The sequence below is a fragment of the Zerene cesonia genome, chromosome 3 (genome assembly GCF_012273895.1).
Source record: "Zerene cesonia ecotype Mississippi chromosome 3, Zerene_cesonia_1.1, whole genome shotgun sequence".
In the NCBI taxonomy this organism is placed as follows: domain Eukaryota; kingdom Metazoa; phylum Arthropoda; class Insecta; order Lepidoptera; family Pieridae; genus Zerene; species Zerene cesonia.
In genome coordinates, this window is record NC_052104.1 from 1334904 (window position 1) to 1352999 (window position 18096).

Sequence of the window (18096 nt, forward strand, 5' to 3'; positions counted from 1 at the left end):
ATTTTCCGAGTTAATCTATTAAATGGCATCATGCATTCAATAAAAAATGCGCTACACATCTCATCGAAGTTTCATTATCTATATAGATAGGCTTTTTAATTAACAGCAATTACTCTTATTAAACTACGTACATATTTTTAAATAATATATAGACCAAGATAAACTATAAACCATTTGTAATAAATATAATAAATAACAAATTACAATCGTCGTTGATTCACCATATTCAAAATTGAACATACAATACTTTTGAATAGATTTCGAGTATCTTAAAATGTAGCCTACATCTCAGATTTAAATCTGTCTTGCATATTATCTTCATGCTGATGACACTAACCAGCTTGACCTCCTAATATACGCTTATACGAAGTTATTAGATGGTAATCAAGTGATCTTGTAATATTGAAAAGAATTATGTAGATGGGAATATTAAATCTACTGAAGTGTAGTAATTAATTCAACTTCGTGTATTTTATTATAAACTTAAGGGGCGCTTATTTTTGTTTAATTCTTTTCATTCATTCTTATACAATAAGAACCTGTGTATGTTTAAATATCAACCTAAACTTAAAACGCTTATTTAGAAGAGAAATATAATAGAAGCTAGAGCTCTTTTCAAATAAATATTTATATGCTTAATAATGAAGACAAATGAATAGTATTTTTACTTTTATTTCAAACAAAACTAAAGGTAGTCTTTACCTTTAACGTGATAAATATAATAAAATCTTATCGTAGTTTAATAAAGTATGTTACAATTAACGATGTACCCGACTTATTAACAATTCTGAATACAAGCTAACAAATAACACTGGGCACTTCACTAATAACGTTTAAAAACACATAAAAAACTATTATTCAGAAACGACTGCGCGCGCGTATGGCGTAGTGTACGTGCGTTACAGGGAAATACTGAGATCATACTGAATGCTCCCAGTCGGAGGCTGTAGGGCGGGCGGATGCTTGATCGCTCCCATTGATAGCAAAATGGGATATAGGAAATACCTATGTCTATTCGTGTTTTGTATACGTACTTGGCTTTACTTAATGTGAGCACTGTGTACGGCGTGATACTAAAAGAGTGTTATTACTTTTTTACAATGAATAAACCAATATCCAGGGATATTTCATGCATTATAAGCTCTACTAATATTAAAAATACGAAAGTAATTCAGTCTATCTGTCTGTCTATTCTTCATACCTAAAACACTGAACCGATTTTGTTGTAATTTAGTGCAGAGTTAGTTAGTTAGTTAGGTAGTTAGTTTAAAACCTGAGGATGATCATTGGAAGTTTTATTCCGTATATAAATACGAGAATGAGAATTATGCGATGAAAACGCCAGACTGCCAGTTTTTTCCGAAAGCTAGTGGATATTAGAAATAGAATTGATTTCGATCCCTCAGGAACTAGTCAGGGTCACTGACCGCAATGTTACGACTTGGTAAGTATTTAATAACCTCAAAATGGTATTTTCGAAAGCTTTTCCAGAGGTCGGCCAAATTGAAGTAAGTACTTAGTTATAAATCCGCATTAAATTGTAATTGTATTAATACAGCCTATGCTTTTAGATGATAATTGACAAAAGAATTATCGAGGGTCAATAAATCTGCTTTTTCGTTATATTTTAATATGTATCTTACTGAATACAGGACTTTACTGCTGGAGAATAAGATTGGTTATAATCACATAATCAAATTAAAAGCTTTATACCATAATACTAGTAAAGTATTTTGTTATCTGTTATAATACATAAGTCACCATAAACATATATATATATATATATATATATATATATATATATATATATATATATATATATATATATATATATATATATACAGATTAAATAACACTATAGTACATATACAGAAAATCAACGAAACCTTATGTTAATTTGTTTTAGTAAGCGGAACTTTTGAGGGACATATCTTGAAAGCAATGTCCCATAATCCCATCCTTTTGGGGATTACGTATTCTGTCTTTTAACTCCTAAGTACATCGCATACTAATTGTTTCAGATGCTTTTAATACGACATACCTACCGACTACGATATGTACAAGTAAAAGAGAAATTATTTCAGTTGCTATATAGAAATCATTTTAGTTGCTATATATATATATGTTTGTTATTTTTCACACAAAAACTAATGCACCGATTTAAAAAATTATTTAAACGCTGTATCTTAAATGAGTGACATGTGCTATAATATTTGTACCACAGGTGAATCTGGGGCAGCCCGATGGAAACTTCCATGAAACATATGATTTGGACACAGAGAGCTATTCTGACTGTTTTTGATGTATTTTGAATATGGAAGTTGAGCATGCTTCGGCACGAATTGGGCCAGCATTCATCGGGGAAGGTACCGTACCCCAATAGAAGATCGGGGTGAAATGGTAGCATGCTACTGAGGTGAGGGGGAGAGCCGGAGGCCGTTTACCTTTTCCATACCCTTCCCAGTGCATTCCTTTATTCCCATCGTCAATCCTTTCCCTTTACTATTTAATTACTATTACTAATTCTTATCCTTTACTCCTTATCGGGCGAACCACCAGCTCAGTATCACGGTATGTCCATTATATTATATAGGTATATTATCTTTGATATGACATAAAAAAATGTTGATGATGTAAAATTAAAAACGAAAATTTTATGAGCCGTCGTTTAGTATAGTAGATTTTTTCCTAAAGGTACAGACACACTACAGACAACACAGACATAGACAATATAATTAATAGAAATATATAAATTTACACCTAATTATATCAAAAAGGATAAAATAATGTACGTCTTTTATCATATGAGATGTATTCTGAAATTCTAAAATTTCAACTACCATTTATACCCTTATGTCCCAATCTCGTAATTAGCCGAGTCATGTAAATAACTTTCGTGGAATGTATAGAACAGTTTCTTCTTTCCTTATCTACTTACAAGTACCAAATGACGATGTTAGACGTAATTAGACAACATCTTTTTTCATTATCAGTACGAATCTTTTTTTTTACTTTGATGAAATTTGATATATAGACAGGAAGGAATTTTATGTTTAATCCATTTTAATTGACAAAATGATACAATTTAATGAAAAAATTAATCATGTCTCTATATAACATTATGATATAAAATTTATTCGTAGATCTATGATCCAAAATAAATCATAGTGTAATATCCGCCTTTGAAAATGAAAAAACTACAGCGAATATATACAGTATGTATAATACAGTAGGTATTTTATTATCTCAATTTAAAATATTGTCAACAAAACGCAAATAAGACGAAATATTGTTTAAGTGGTCTAAAGATTTTATCCGCAATAGTTCCGTGTATCCCGAGCAATTCCGGATAATCCGGGATGAAGCGGTCGAGACCGATTTCGAGTTTCCATTAGATAAACCTATTGCAATTTTATGTATACATTTAATTATATTATTATATTACTTTTCTTGGAACCCATACTTTACTATCTGTACTGATTGTTACGGTTTGCCCAGGGCTGTATCTTATATATAAAATTCTCGTGTCACAATGTTAGTCTCTATACTCCTCCGAAACGGCTTGACCGATTCCTCTGAAATTTGGTAAGCATATTGTGTAGGTCTGAGAATCGGCTAACATCTATTTTTCATATCACTAAACGATAAGAGTAAGGCAGAACAGCGTTTGCCGGGTGCAGCTAGTCTTTATATAGAACAAACGTGAGCAGTCTGCGAAGGTTACTATCAACACATTAAAACTCTAAAGCTCTCTGCGTGTTAGATCTGACCTCACGTAAGATTTCCAAAAGACTGGATGTCTCCTTCTGGTAGTACCCGAATACTCGGGTACTACCAGAAGGAGTAGATCGTAGATCTATGATCCAAAATAAATCATAGTGTAATATCCGTATCATAGTAGTAATATCCGCCTTTGAAAATGAAAAACCTACAGCGAATATATACAGTATGTATAATACAGTAGGTATTTTACTATCTCAATTTAAAATATTGTCAACAAAACGCCCAACCCATGATACTATGGGATTGAGGCGAATTTATATAACACATTTATTATATAACACATTATTATATTTAAAATTGATATTTTTATAAACCATTGACAAAAAAGAGGACATAAAAAATTAATTATTCTGATAAAAACGGAGATTTTAAAATTAGATAAATATGTATACCTACATATTTATCGTAATACATAAATGTACCCATTTATGTCAGTATTTTTAGCTGTTCTGAAGTCTGCAATCGTTACTAATTTTGTTATGTTTACCGTTTATTAAACAGTGTCTTTTTCAACCGACTTCGAAAAAATTAGGCTATCAATTCGACTGTATTTTTATGAGGTAACCTACCTTGTGGTCACATTTAAATTAAGTCTAATTCTAAGAATTTGACGGCGGTTTAGTTATTGTTAAAAATATTTATGTGATCTACAGTTACTTCACTTAAATATAAAAAATCTAAAATACGTACTTAAACACAAACTAATTCAGAAAATCGACAAACTAATACAACGAGTACATATTCCGTCACACGTGTGAAACGTTCGGATCAACACGCGCGTTAATTATATAATTACACCAAATGACACTCAACATTACACTAGCAAATTGTACTAATAACCGTGCAAGGCTTAATTTATCACGTGTCCTCATTAATTGTTCATCTCACGGATAGTAATTCAATATCGAAAGCTATGGGATGGATTAATAGCTTCACCTGTGTCGAGACTTGCGAGAAAGGTAACTACGTATAATTATAGGTACATTTTTGCTATAAAGGAGACTACAGGAGTTAATATCACGCACGCACACATTTCCAACACTCTTTAACGAAACATCGGGCTCGTTCGGCTCTATCTGTACACAGGTCCACACGCACACATACACATTGCACACGTACGTATTATGCTCAGCAATAAGAATTCGCGATTAACTAAAAATTTAATAATCGTAATCGAAAAATAAATCACTATTAAATTTCTATGTCGATTGAAGAATCATTTGGTAGAAATATATACAATTTCTACTATTACTACAGTTACTATGAATGTTGAGACTTATTTTAATATTTTTTTTGTATCGCAACAAATTTGTAGCATCATGTATACAACACTTGAAGACGGCTCTACGTTAAAATGTATGTAATTATGCATAACATGAGAAAACTTAGCATAAAAACCGTAATAAATTAATGATGCAGAAAATATTTTTTTATACAAACAATTTTTTACTCGCTAATCGAGACAGACTCATATATCACATTCATCATCATATTTGTTTTACCATATAGGTATACACTGAATTTCTAATCACAAATCGAAAAAAGGACTGAGGTACCGCGTACGTGCATTTCTGTATTTTATCAATTTATATATAGAGCTCATTTTCCAGTTTCCACACATTTAAAAATCATATTTCACCTTGTTTCGTCACTTGTTAGTATAAAATTTACACAGCGCTTTAGTATGAAGATGGAAATTTAAATTTCAAATCGCACGCTTCATAACCTAAGTGTGAAAAATTTCTCAAGGTGAATATAAATTTTTCTGCACATCAGCGCTTTTGACAAGTGCCAGGGAATTTGTAAGCAAATAACCTCATTTCAGATAGCTCTAATATCAAAATACAGATTATAAACGCGATACACAGCGGGTATGTAGTTCTCGTAGAATTCGTTAGCTTGTAGAAATTTTAGGCAGAAATATACAGTTTGTTAACTTGCCATTTCGTTGATATCGTATTAACGTATCGCATTTTTGTAATGGTTGTTTAAAGTTTAAAGCTTTAGAAAAATATGTTCTAATAGACGCCCGTCCCGGCTCCGGCCGGATCTCATGATTCCTGTTTTATTCCAAGGAAGCATTTAATCGTCACCTCATATCCTTTCGGTATACCAAATTTCATATTCAGCGTAATTGACGGACAAACATACCAATAAACAAAGTTTCATTGATATTCTACAAGTTTGCTTATTGCTGCTATACTGTATATACTGCATTATTTTCTAATGCTTTCTGTGACGGATTAGTTAAAACTAGGATAGAAACAAAAAAGAAAAAAGAAGAAAAATTTCGAAAGAATAGAAAAAATTCGATCACGAGTCGAAATTTAAACCCGCGTCTTTTTGCCAAACTGTAGCATCGCCTAGCTTCTCGGCCTCTCGTGATCCCACCTCAGTAATCAAATTTCTTCTACTCTTTCGGTTTCATGGGCATGGCTGAGGGACCGAAAATTTCTCATTCATAAAGCATTTCAATGCTATAAAACTAAAAAATAAAATTACATTATATCTTATTTCCAAATATTTAAAAAAAAAATCTTTTACCACACTCACCTATTTCCTTGTTTATATTTTATGCACGTATCAACATCAGCTTAAAACAGATATGGTCCCCAAGATTTCCCCATGCTAAATCAGCAACTGTTATACCATTTTACTTATCTTCAAAAGATGTTATCATTTTTAAGGATGAAAACAATCGAGTACTTTTAGAGCAAAATAAACCTAACTCATTGGATAATGTTTGAATAATTTTATTATTTAGGTCAAAACAAACAAAGCTCTGGTAGGCGCCATCTTATTGTTCGATGGTACCGAGTAAATCAAATGAATCAAAATCACTATCAAATTGAATACAAAATTAAGATTGAATCAATTTCGATAGCAAGACTCCTAGACAGGGGAATCCCTGTGGTTATATTATTATGGACACTCACGTAATGAAGAATTGTTTCCTATTGCTTTCTCCAAAGTTGATGTTCATTATCATCATTTTAATTATCAACTTTGTCTCCAAATTAACTAATAATGTTTGCTAAATACGATTGATATAAACAGCAATGAAGCAAAATGAATCAGCAAACCTGAAGGTACAAAATGATACAATAGTTATTATGACTATAATCATTATTAAGCAACGCAGAAATTGTAAAAACTGAGCGTCGAGGATTTAATAATACCAAAGGACGCTCTAATGTTTGTCCCTTTGTATAAAACGCTAGGAGAAAATTTCTAGTTACGCTAAATATCTTCAGTGAATACAAGTCTTTTGTAGAATCAGAACAGAACAGAAAGAAATGTAATTTAAATTACAAGAATCTTTCTTATTACTTAGAATGTAGATATTATTATGCAAATTTTATGTCTCTACGTCTATATTTTTGTCTCATTTCTAATATTCATACCTTACTATTACAACATATCTACATAATAAGCACATATATGACAGAATTAAAAGAAAACATTGTCTATGATGGATTATTGTATAATGGCCGCTATTTAATCCATAGGAACTAAAGCCATCAATAATCCCTCAGAGAGTTTACCGTCGTACAAGAGTCTAACAACATTATATGACTAAGCCTTTATATTTCACTTGTCGTTAGCCCCGGCTTCACCCGAATTTTCCCGACATAAAAAATGATAAAACAGTGGCTTAACGCGGACTTTGGCCACCTGGAGCCGATTGGAAATATGGCACTTTTTAAGGTTCTATATCTAAACGTCTGTCCGTCTGTTCTTCTATCATCTGTATCTCAAACATTATGCGCGTTATTTCGAATACCTAAATCAAATACAATGTTCCAACTGCTGGTACGCAGGCCTCCTAAGAGGGTTCAGGCCATAATCCACCACGCTGGCCAACTGCGGGTTGGCGGTATTAGTATAGTATTAAAACATTATCTTCGATATAGGCTAATTTTCAACAGTAGAAAGTACCTAAAGAAAGAAAGCAGGACAGCCTATATAAATGATCTGATAAATAAAATTAAAATTGTATTCCTATCACGGCTAAAACTTCAGAATTTTTCAAGCATTCCAGGGAGAATCTAAGAAGTTTAACACGTCATCATTTACTATTACACACCCATTACACACAGTTTAGCGTATAAATTTTAAAATACCCTGGAAAGTTGCTCACTTATACTAATAAAAGGCATAAGTACATTATTATACAAATTAAGTATAATTATAACATTTTAAACAGGTTATTCGATTGCGATTTGACTCGATTTTTTATATAGTAGCATGCTACTGTGTTTCATACAGTGGAGGAGCCGGAGGTCGGTATCTTTTTCATCACCTTTCCCGGTCTATTCTCTTACTCTTTACTGCCGTCATCAATCCTTTCCTCATCCCTTACCCCTAAAATCGGACAACGAATTAACAGCGGCCCTAACTCTACAAATATTCATGGGCTGTAGTGATCGCTAACCATCAGGCGAACCACTAGCTCAGTTGCCCGCTCTACCAATTATAAAAAGTACCATACCCATTAGGCCATTATAACTATATTTAAATTCGAATAATTATTTTGAACCAAAAACTGTAACACCTTCAAATTGTTAGAGCTAGACCATAATGACCACACGGGAGATTTTTTAATTTACTCGTTCCTAGTTACTTATTAAAAAATAATCTATTTTAATAGTCATTTTAATGGCTGTAAATGTTTATGTAACGTTATTCTGCCTATGAACAAAACATAAAAATACCGCCATATAATACTAAAAACGCATAAAATGTATTTTATGTTATTTTTCATTATTCAATTTTGTTTATATCAAACCTGAATAACATAACCTACGCAGAATCGTAAAACAACACGTAAAATCATCACGGCGTCTTCGAATTTATAATCTGAGCCCCTATCGATCGAGCCTGCGATAGAAAAAGATGGGCAAGCTTCCTTGTAACGAGAAAGACAAGGACAGTTGCTCGTCCCAAAGGATATAAGGTCCCAAGGAAGGTTTCTATAGCTAATTTGAAGGTTCTATATATTTATGTCGTATATGCTTACAGGCTAATCGATGAGTAGCTAAGATATTTTCATAATTATTATAGATATATATGTGGATTTTGGAATCGCTTCTGTTATAAATTTTATGAATTATTTTCAATACAATTCGTTAATTATTATAGCGATTGGGCTAATCATAACTTGTAGTAGTTAGTGATAGCGTAATTAAAACAATAACGAAAATTACTTAGACATGCATTACGTATTTAATTTTATTTACATCCTGATTTGTTGCTTACTGCTATGAATTGTATGGGAGAAATTAAATAAATATGTTTCATTTCTAAATACGCTTAGGTATTTGTATAAAGGATATTTTTCACAAAATTATTGATTGATTAGGTTCCCATTGGTATAAAGTTTAATTCGTTAGATACAAATAAGGGAATGGATGAAAAAATATGAATTGTCGGCCATATTCAATACTATTACAAAATCAAAAATGTAGATGTGGTCTGGCGTGATCACTTTACCAGATACCTCATATGAGGAGGGAACTAAAAGCTAGTAAGCTAATGTGTTATGACTTTTTATATTCTGATAAGACATTTTGATATTTATATAAGAGGTACTCTACAGCTAGGTGTTCTCAAATATTATACACGCATAAAGCCTCCTGAACACGTCGTTATTTTCTATGGCTTATTTCCAAGAACATTTTATATAATGGTATCAGTAATATGACTGCGCAGACACTTTTGAAAAGTAAAAAATAAACTAAACGTAACAATTGCTCAAGTTCCAGTTTTAGTATAAATCAAAAGTCGACATTTCCTTTATTTAACTTGTTTAAATTAAGGTAAATACCTTATTAATTCACTTTTTTTAATTAAATTAATTAAGATATTTAAAGAATGAATTAATTCTTAACTTCGCTTCTCCTAAGAATTTATAAAAAATGTGTTGGTCTCTTTGTAACTTTTTTTTTTTTTTTTGAGAACACTGAATCGCTTCCGATTCTTGAAAAATGAACTTATACGTCAACATTTTAATACAAATGACTTACCGCTTGTGACTTGAAGGGTAGTAGCGAGAAGACATAGCAGCGACAGCGATAGGCATCCGAGCGAGTTGAGCCAATGTGCCGCGGCCATACTGTATCCTGAGAACAAATTATTTTTAAATTTATAATAATTATAATTAAAAACGGTTTTACACCAACAACATGAATTATTAACTATCAATTTTTACATTATATAACATCTCACTTAAATTTATAAATAATATATATGACACAATTACAATTAAATACATTACATAATTACAATTAATGACATTCAGATACAAGTAACAAATAACAAAAAAAGTCGGTCTTTTAGAAAACATCATTCTACTACCAACGCGAATAATAAATCAGTTAACTTCATAAGGGACATCTAGCGGCAACTTAAAGAACTAATTTAATCAATATTTTAGTTTAAGCGCCATCTGTAATTCTTTTATACGTACTAAATTTGTTGCTAGATGGCGCTGTTATAAGAAATCGAGATATTGCCTAGAGCTTTGGTTATTTGCTTGATTTTATATTTACGCAACCAAAGGACGTTCTCCCAATTTGAAATTAATTCATTAATTATATTATATGAAAGTGGCAAATGAAACAAACACTGCAGAAGGCAAGAAAAGAGAGGGAAAAACACGCTGAATCTCCGTCGATATAGACTGATAATATAATATTGTTATCAATATTTGTAACACTCACCATATCGTCAGCATGTGTAGTCGTGGCGCGGCCGTGCACTGTCAATCGCAGATCACCTGGAAATATATTTTGTGGTTAGTCTATTAGTTGGTAAAAAAGACGACATAAAACTAAAATGCATTTATCAAAAATATTCTAGGCTCTTATAGAAACTGAAACAAAGATTTTTTCGATCCTTTCTTTCCAAGCAACCCCTGTAGATATTATTTCACATTAGAGCAAGGGAGGATAACATCTAGCTTATCTTATATATAATTCATGGATTCACCCACGTAAATGGTATTTTCCTTGAAATCCCTCGGAATATAAATAGGATAAGCTATTCCTTATCTGCCTTATGTATAAATGTTCCATCAAAATTGATCCAGCCGATTAGCTGGAACAAACAGGCAGATAGACAAAAATTGTAAAAAAGTATTGTACCGTATAGACAGTGTACTATTTAGTTTAAAGCGGTAATTTTAATATGCAGACAAGATAATTTTTTTTATTGGTAAAATTATTTATTTTAAATCTAAACACAATTTATTTTACCGTCAAAATAATTGATTCTCATCCGATAAAGAATTTTACTCTAGAGCATTAAATGTCTTAAGATTTTAAACATTATGTTTATCGTCGATGAAAAAATCTTCTATATACAGGCTGCATATGGGAGACTTTTTTCGTTGAAGTTGTAAGAAACTCACAAAATTCCAGCTCCGTAAAAACAAGGAAACCGTAGAACAAAATGCTGGGAAAATACACGGTGATTCGACGGATTCGACAAATATCTGACAGAATTTATCAGTTCATTGATTTGTAAATATTACGTAGCTCTTGCTACGAGGCTACGACGCTACGACAATACATGTTCGCTTATAGAATGTGAAAAAAGCGCTTTTGTCTTGAATTTATCAACAAAGTCAGACTTTGCCAAGGTCAACATTTTTCTTTAACATACATTTTTTGTAGTACTTTTTATTAGATAATAAAAACTATGTCAACTACAAACACCTTGAACTAATAGATTAAAACTGCATAAGTGCATACATAAACAGCGTTACTTAATTTATGTATTAGTAAATAGAATATTCAGTAAAACCAAACCTTGGCCTGATAATTGATACGAAGAATCGCCATTATATTAAATACAGTTATAATTAATAAAAAAAAAATTATCAAATAGTGACTGTTTATTGGCGTAGCGTATTAAGGTATTGTTTTTAATATTTTTGTCAATATTTTAAATTAATTATAGTATACGGCTAAAGAATATATTTGTTTAGAATTCAAAATTCACATTTCAAATGTAGAATTCCAATTTCGTTCATTATATTTTGATACTAGTAAACCTGAAATAACGCGTTCCATAAACTTTACTTCCATAGCATTACAGCTCGATACAATAATGAATGTAAAATTAGATGTAGAATTAGGTAGAAGAAAATGTTGTATTTATATATTTGAAGAAGATCAATGGCAAGGCACAATTGAATTCACTTGACACAAATTTTTAAAATTGAAATGGCCTTAAAAGAAGGCCGCAATCGATACGTATTAGATCGTGAGATGTATTCCCTTAGGCACATTATACACTAAAGAATAGAATGAATTCAAATACTGAGGTCGATTTATAAGTAGACTAGTTGTTGACTAGAGACTAAATGTCATTGCTAGGTAGATTCAGTTCCCTTTGTAGGTAGGTAGTAGGTAATAAATATATTACACTAAATATACATACAATATATTATATATCACAGTTAATGTGGTCTTGATATCTATCTAAATATCACACTGAGGTTTAATATAGTATTTTTATTCATAATATCTAGGTCAAGAAATTTATGTGTTTGATGATGATACTTTTTTTACACTAAGATATCCTTGCATATTTATTGTTTTAAAAAAATTAACTCATTTGTTAGCCCTTTTTAGGCGCTGCTTTTTCATCGAATGCAACCTTTTATTACCATAAATATATTATTCAAATTGAAATGGTTAAACGCAAGCGAACAGACCAAATCGTGTCCCAAAGTGCCTCGCAGTAAGATACTCGACTCTACTAGGAATCGAGCAATAATTTAGACAATTTACTGCAAGAAAACAGGTCATCGCCACCTACATGGATTTTATTGATTTTTACCCCCACTTTTTTTTTTAGAGAGAGTAGAATTAAATTGCATGTAGCTTAGCATACACGACAATATATTTATAAATAACTAATATGTAAAATCGCGTCACTGTTTTAACCTAACTCATCCGAAACGGCTGTACCAATTTTTATGAAATTTTGAGTGCATATTGGGTAGGTCAAGAATCGACCACCATATACTATTACTGACTTCAAAAAAGACGGATGTTATCAATTAGACACTTTTTTGTGTTTGTTACTATCAATTTACTCAGTTAAAATCACTTTACTCAGTTAAAAGTTATGAGAACTTTTAACTGAGTAAAGTGATTTTAAGATTCTTTTTTATTTGAAAGCTGGTGCCTCCCATGTAGTCCTATTTATATCCCACTTAATTTGAAGGCGATATTGTTTAAGTAAGTTTTATATTCTGTAAGTACCTTATTTTAACATCGAGTCAGCTCAAAGATGATTAATGTCAATCACGTATAATGTTATACAACAGACCGCCAACGATTCAAGTACAGCGTAGATATCCTCTTAGGAAAAGGTTCATTAAATTTCAATCTCCAATATATAACAACAAAGCCCTTAATATATTGCTCTGTGTGTACACACACACAGGTACATACACTCGTACATACGAGTAATACTTTCAAGATTAAAGAAACCAAGTTCTCAAGAAATTTATATTATCTAATTGTACTTTCATTAAACTTTTTCAAATAAGAATATTTATTTACAAAATTTACTGTTTATTTCACTTATGGAAACTTCCATTTTTCAATATTAATAAGTTTATAAACACTAAGATAATACCTCATACTTTATATACGTCTTGTTACAATCACAAGTAGTTGAAGTATCACCATATACTCTATAGGTACTCAAAAATACCAGAGAAATGCCAGCAACATACGAGTTAAACCATAAAATAAAATTTTGACAAATTTGACCGAAAAACATTTTGTACTATTAAAATGAAAATTAGGCTTGGCACATATAAAGATACGTGTGTGATATATCTTCTCTAATATCATTTAAGTATATAATAAAAAAAATATTATGTTTAATTTATTTTTCATTCTTTTGACAGGCACTACATCAAGGGGCTACTAAAAATCAGCGGTAAGCATCAAGATGGATAGTTATCCTTTTTAATACCACGCTGTCTGACATTTGTCATGACTAGAGCAAATTTTAATAGGGAGGGAGGATTGATTTTTAATTTAGGAATAATACTCCCACATGGGGGGCATCAGCTTTTCAAATAAATAAAAAATCATAAAAATCCGTAAATGCAGTCGAAAGTTTTGAAACATCAAACACAAAAAGTACAGTTGAATTGAAAACCTGCTCTTTTATTTCAAGTCAGTTGATAAATAAAAAAACTTAAACGTATGTATATACAGTTTTCTAAAACATGTTACATTTAATACAGTTGCTGATAAATAGTAACTACTGCTGACACAAAGCTCAGTTAAATAACGAGTTTATTCAACTCAAAGCGTTTGATATTTCATTTACTATTTGCGGAGATGTAGACGCAAATTTGACCTTCATTAACTTTGCTACAGATCAACAGATCGACGTGATATTAGCGTATAAAATATTTGAAATTTCGAATAGAAATAAATGAAATAAAACAACCTATGTTTTGGCTTCAATATGATTATATGTTGCTTATGTTGGGAACTTAATATACTTTAATTAAAATTTTGTACGACTGCTAAAGAACGGCGAAAATACAATGTCTTGAATTTATCTTTTTATCCTGTTTAGTATCACCAAAATTAAATAATTTCCATATTTATACTCTGTATCTTATACAAGTAGCGAGACAATTTAGTTCTTTCTATCATTAAAGCGTGTTTTCGTAACTGTATATATTTACATCTCCATCAGGAATCTCTACACAAAATAGACTGGCAGAGTGACCAGCGTTCCTTTGCATGGAAGACGGTGAGACGTTGTGTTTAAATTGGAATACGCAACATGTTTCATTATGATCCAACTACATTTGGTACATTTTGTTCATTTGGTTTTTCATAGCGTTCCTAAATTGATAAGCTAACTAATGGAAACGGCTTTAATCTAATGAAAAACGCAATATCAACCTCCTTAATAAGGCTTTAATCAAACCTTATTCAGACGCAAAGTATCAGATGGAATTTCATTAGAAACTTCCGCGGGAACTCCTAACATAAATTGAATAACACCAACTTTGAGATCGCATTAGCTTTTTTAATTGACTCTCAACTAAGTGTTGTATAAGCTTATAATTTCATATACAATTTGTATGCAGACGACAGTATATCGTATTACAAACATTACAATTGGATTATATGTGACAAAAAAAAAATGTTATAAAATATTTTATAGGTATGTGAACATCTATGAACAAAGTGATCGTTGTACCTACACCTAACAACATCACTAAATAGTTACTTTTTCGGGAATTTGTAGTTGGAATTCATAGTTTATACAAAATAACACAAAAATCAAATCAGAAAACAAAATTTGTAATTCGTCTTATAACAGTAGTAATATACTATATATATATTTCCATATCTTATTCCAATTGTTTGAATATTTGTCAACAAAAAATTCAAAATATATCTAATTAAACCTCATTCATTCTTATGAATAAAGTCATGGCCCTGCATAAAAAAATTAAAAAATAAACGCAATTCCAAGCTTAAAAACCTACATACACCTCTCATCTTGAAAGTTTTACCGCCTTTTTCTTTTATAAAATCTGAACAAGCCAACTTTAATTAGGTACTCGCATGATACTTGACAGGTGAAGAAGCACCGCAACTATAAGTATAATTGCAACCTTCCTTTTTAACTTACGACTACGTTCATTTGTAAATAGAGAAAGTTGTTCGTCGTTCCAGAACGTTTCTCTTTTATGTTTGATTTGGTTTTTTTTTTTCAATTTGTAACACTAAAAGAACCAACTATCAATTGTTTTTGTTTTTAGTTATGTGTAATGTGTACCGCATACACTCAAAAAATTTTTCATTACAATCATTTTTTTTGGGTAGATAATTGTCACTTACAACCTCCTATTATCATAACATTAAGCTACTTCATACTATTCCTCCGTTTTAAGGGACAGATTCAAATTTTTGTCACGTTTTTCCTTTATTGGCCAATAGGAGGGATTTGTGTGAATTTTCCAAGAATAATAGACAACAGACGTAGACACCAGAAGGAGGCATTATTTTGAATGCGAGTAATGTATGTATTACGATGTTATATAGTGGTGCTATGAAAATGAAAATATACATTTTTACAAATGTACGTCTAAATTTGTGTCTTCCCCTTAATTCGTACTTTGATGCATATGTATGTATCTAAAATATTTTGCACATTATATTTTTTTTCCGGTCGTATATTGTAAAATTCGGGAATGTATTAATCGACTTTTACAATATAATTTAACTAATATTCCATATTTGACTATGTGTTTACAAATAGCTCAAACAAAGGCATTTAATAACAACAAGTTCTAAATGGGAAAAATGCGTTTTAACTAAAACCAATTTTAACGGGCACTTTAAAGGGACAGATTTAATTTCAACTTTTCAAGGATCGGTGAGCATACAATAACTTCATAAGTTTATCTTATTACCCTGATTAGGATCGCCAAAATTAAATAATTTTTTTTCGTATACTCTGCCAAACATCGATTTAGTAGAATCTATCACTTCATCGTTTCTTCTACTTCATTTTTTTTAGTTTTTTTTTACCACATTTATATTTTTTAAAAGAACCTTCTCCACCTGTATTTTATACTCTTTGCTTCGCCATTTAGTGAAAACTACAAAGGTATGAGCTGTCATAGATAACTTGCCATAAACACGGACAGTAAATGCGAAGGGCGCAAGTGGCTCTATTGTCTTTGCTCGGTATAGTACTGCATAGACTATAGAGTGTGGTCGCTAGGAACTTTTTCTTTCCAACAATCATACCAGTTTTCAATAGCAACATTGTGCTTTTGATGAAAATCTCTATTGATACTTTATATAATACTAGCTTTCGGTCCGGCTTTGGCCGCGTAGTGAAAGAAAATGACTGTCCTGCGGTTTTACCCGTATTGTTTATGTACCCGTGGGATATCCGAGATAAAAACAATCCTGTCGTTTCTCGACTCACAAACTATGTTTGTATCTAATTTTATCCATATCGGTTGGTTGGTTTGAACGTGAAGAAGAGACAGACAGACGGATAGACAGAGTTACTTCAACATCTATACATTAATATGGTAGGGATTAAGGATGAAATACAAAAAGCCGCAATTACGAAATAAAATTATCTGTCTCCAAATCATTTTGATGATTGAGAACCGTTTGTGCTGGAAATATAGCATGCATCAAAATACATTTATTTGCTAATGAAGGTTTTCTTAAATGTACTATTTGAAAGCAAATGTTTTTATTAGAAATGAAGAATTTTCATATTATTTAAGGAAAGACATCTAATTTTAGTTGTTTCCACAAAGCAAAAGGTTATATAACTCTATATAAAGATGACAGTATAGAGTATAAAACTTACAACTTGAAAATTCCAGTAAATTTATACCTACCATTGATGGTGAACATACGTAGAACGTGAGTCTTTTCTACATTTATATAATATCTACACTAACAAACGAACAAACAAAAAAACTTTAATGTGCACCAAATAAAAAGTAAAAAAATATAGTAACTTTAAATAAACTAACTTCATGAAGAGAAAACATATATTTTTGTATGTTAGAATTTTATGATACTATTAAACTGTTAACACTTTGTATATTTGTAACATTAATCACTCAAAATCCCGAGACCGATTTAAAAAATTCTTTCACCATTAGAAAACTGTAACTACACTAAATGATACAATACAATACAAGCTATGTATAAAATGCGCAACGCATTCAATAAAATTGAACAATGGTTCCTAGCAAAAATAAACATACGTTGCGACTTAGATCTAACCGTCGTTTTGAGGAACATCGTTTGAAAAGTAGATTAAAACAGCGAAATAGTCTCTATCTAACGTAATAGCATTCATAGTAATCTTGCATGTATGAAATCACAAACAAATGCATTGTTGTTATCACAGTACAAGTACTGTGTAGGCACAGAATTGTCTTTAAACAATCGTGAAAGTATGTACAGAAATATTGCAGCGTTATTCTTTTGTAGGAAAATAAAGATAACACAAATTCAATTCCAACATCACAACAATATATCATTTAAACAAAGTTTTATTATATAATAAGTATAAAATATAATTACTAACTGTATTAAAACTGTAATTAGCTTATTATGAATAGATTTCCAATATTAGTATAGATCAATAAGCTATCTTTTTATCTTTATTTGACGAAAGTATATTAAACAGCAATATTACATATACTTAGTCTGGCCATAAATACTGTTACACTTAATTATAAAAAAATATTACATTTGAATTTCGAATCTG

At 30.9% G+C, this 18096-nt stretch overlaps 1 protein-coding gene across 2 annotated transcripts in view; it reads right to left on the reverse strand.

Annotated features, from left to right (window-relative positions):
- The window catches only part of LOC119838620 (CUB domain-containing protein 2), a 62083-nt gene that overhangs the window by 40003 nt on the left and 3984 nt on the right, over window positions 1-18096 (reverse strand). For both annotated transcript variants that reach the window (XM_038364649.1, XM_038364641.1), the window contains exons 2-3: window positions 10506-10561; window positions 9810-9905 (exon numbers count right to left, since the gene is read on the reverse strand). In XM_038364649.1, coding sequence (XP_038220577.1) covers window positions 9810-9897 — 88 coding nt within the window. In that variant the 5' untranslated portion in view covers window positions 9898-9905; window positions 10506-10561. The remainder of the gene's footprint in view (window positions 1-9809; window positions 9906-10505; window positions 10562-18096) is intronic.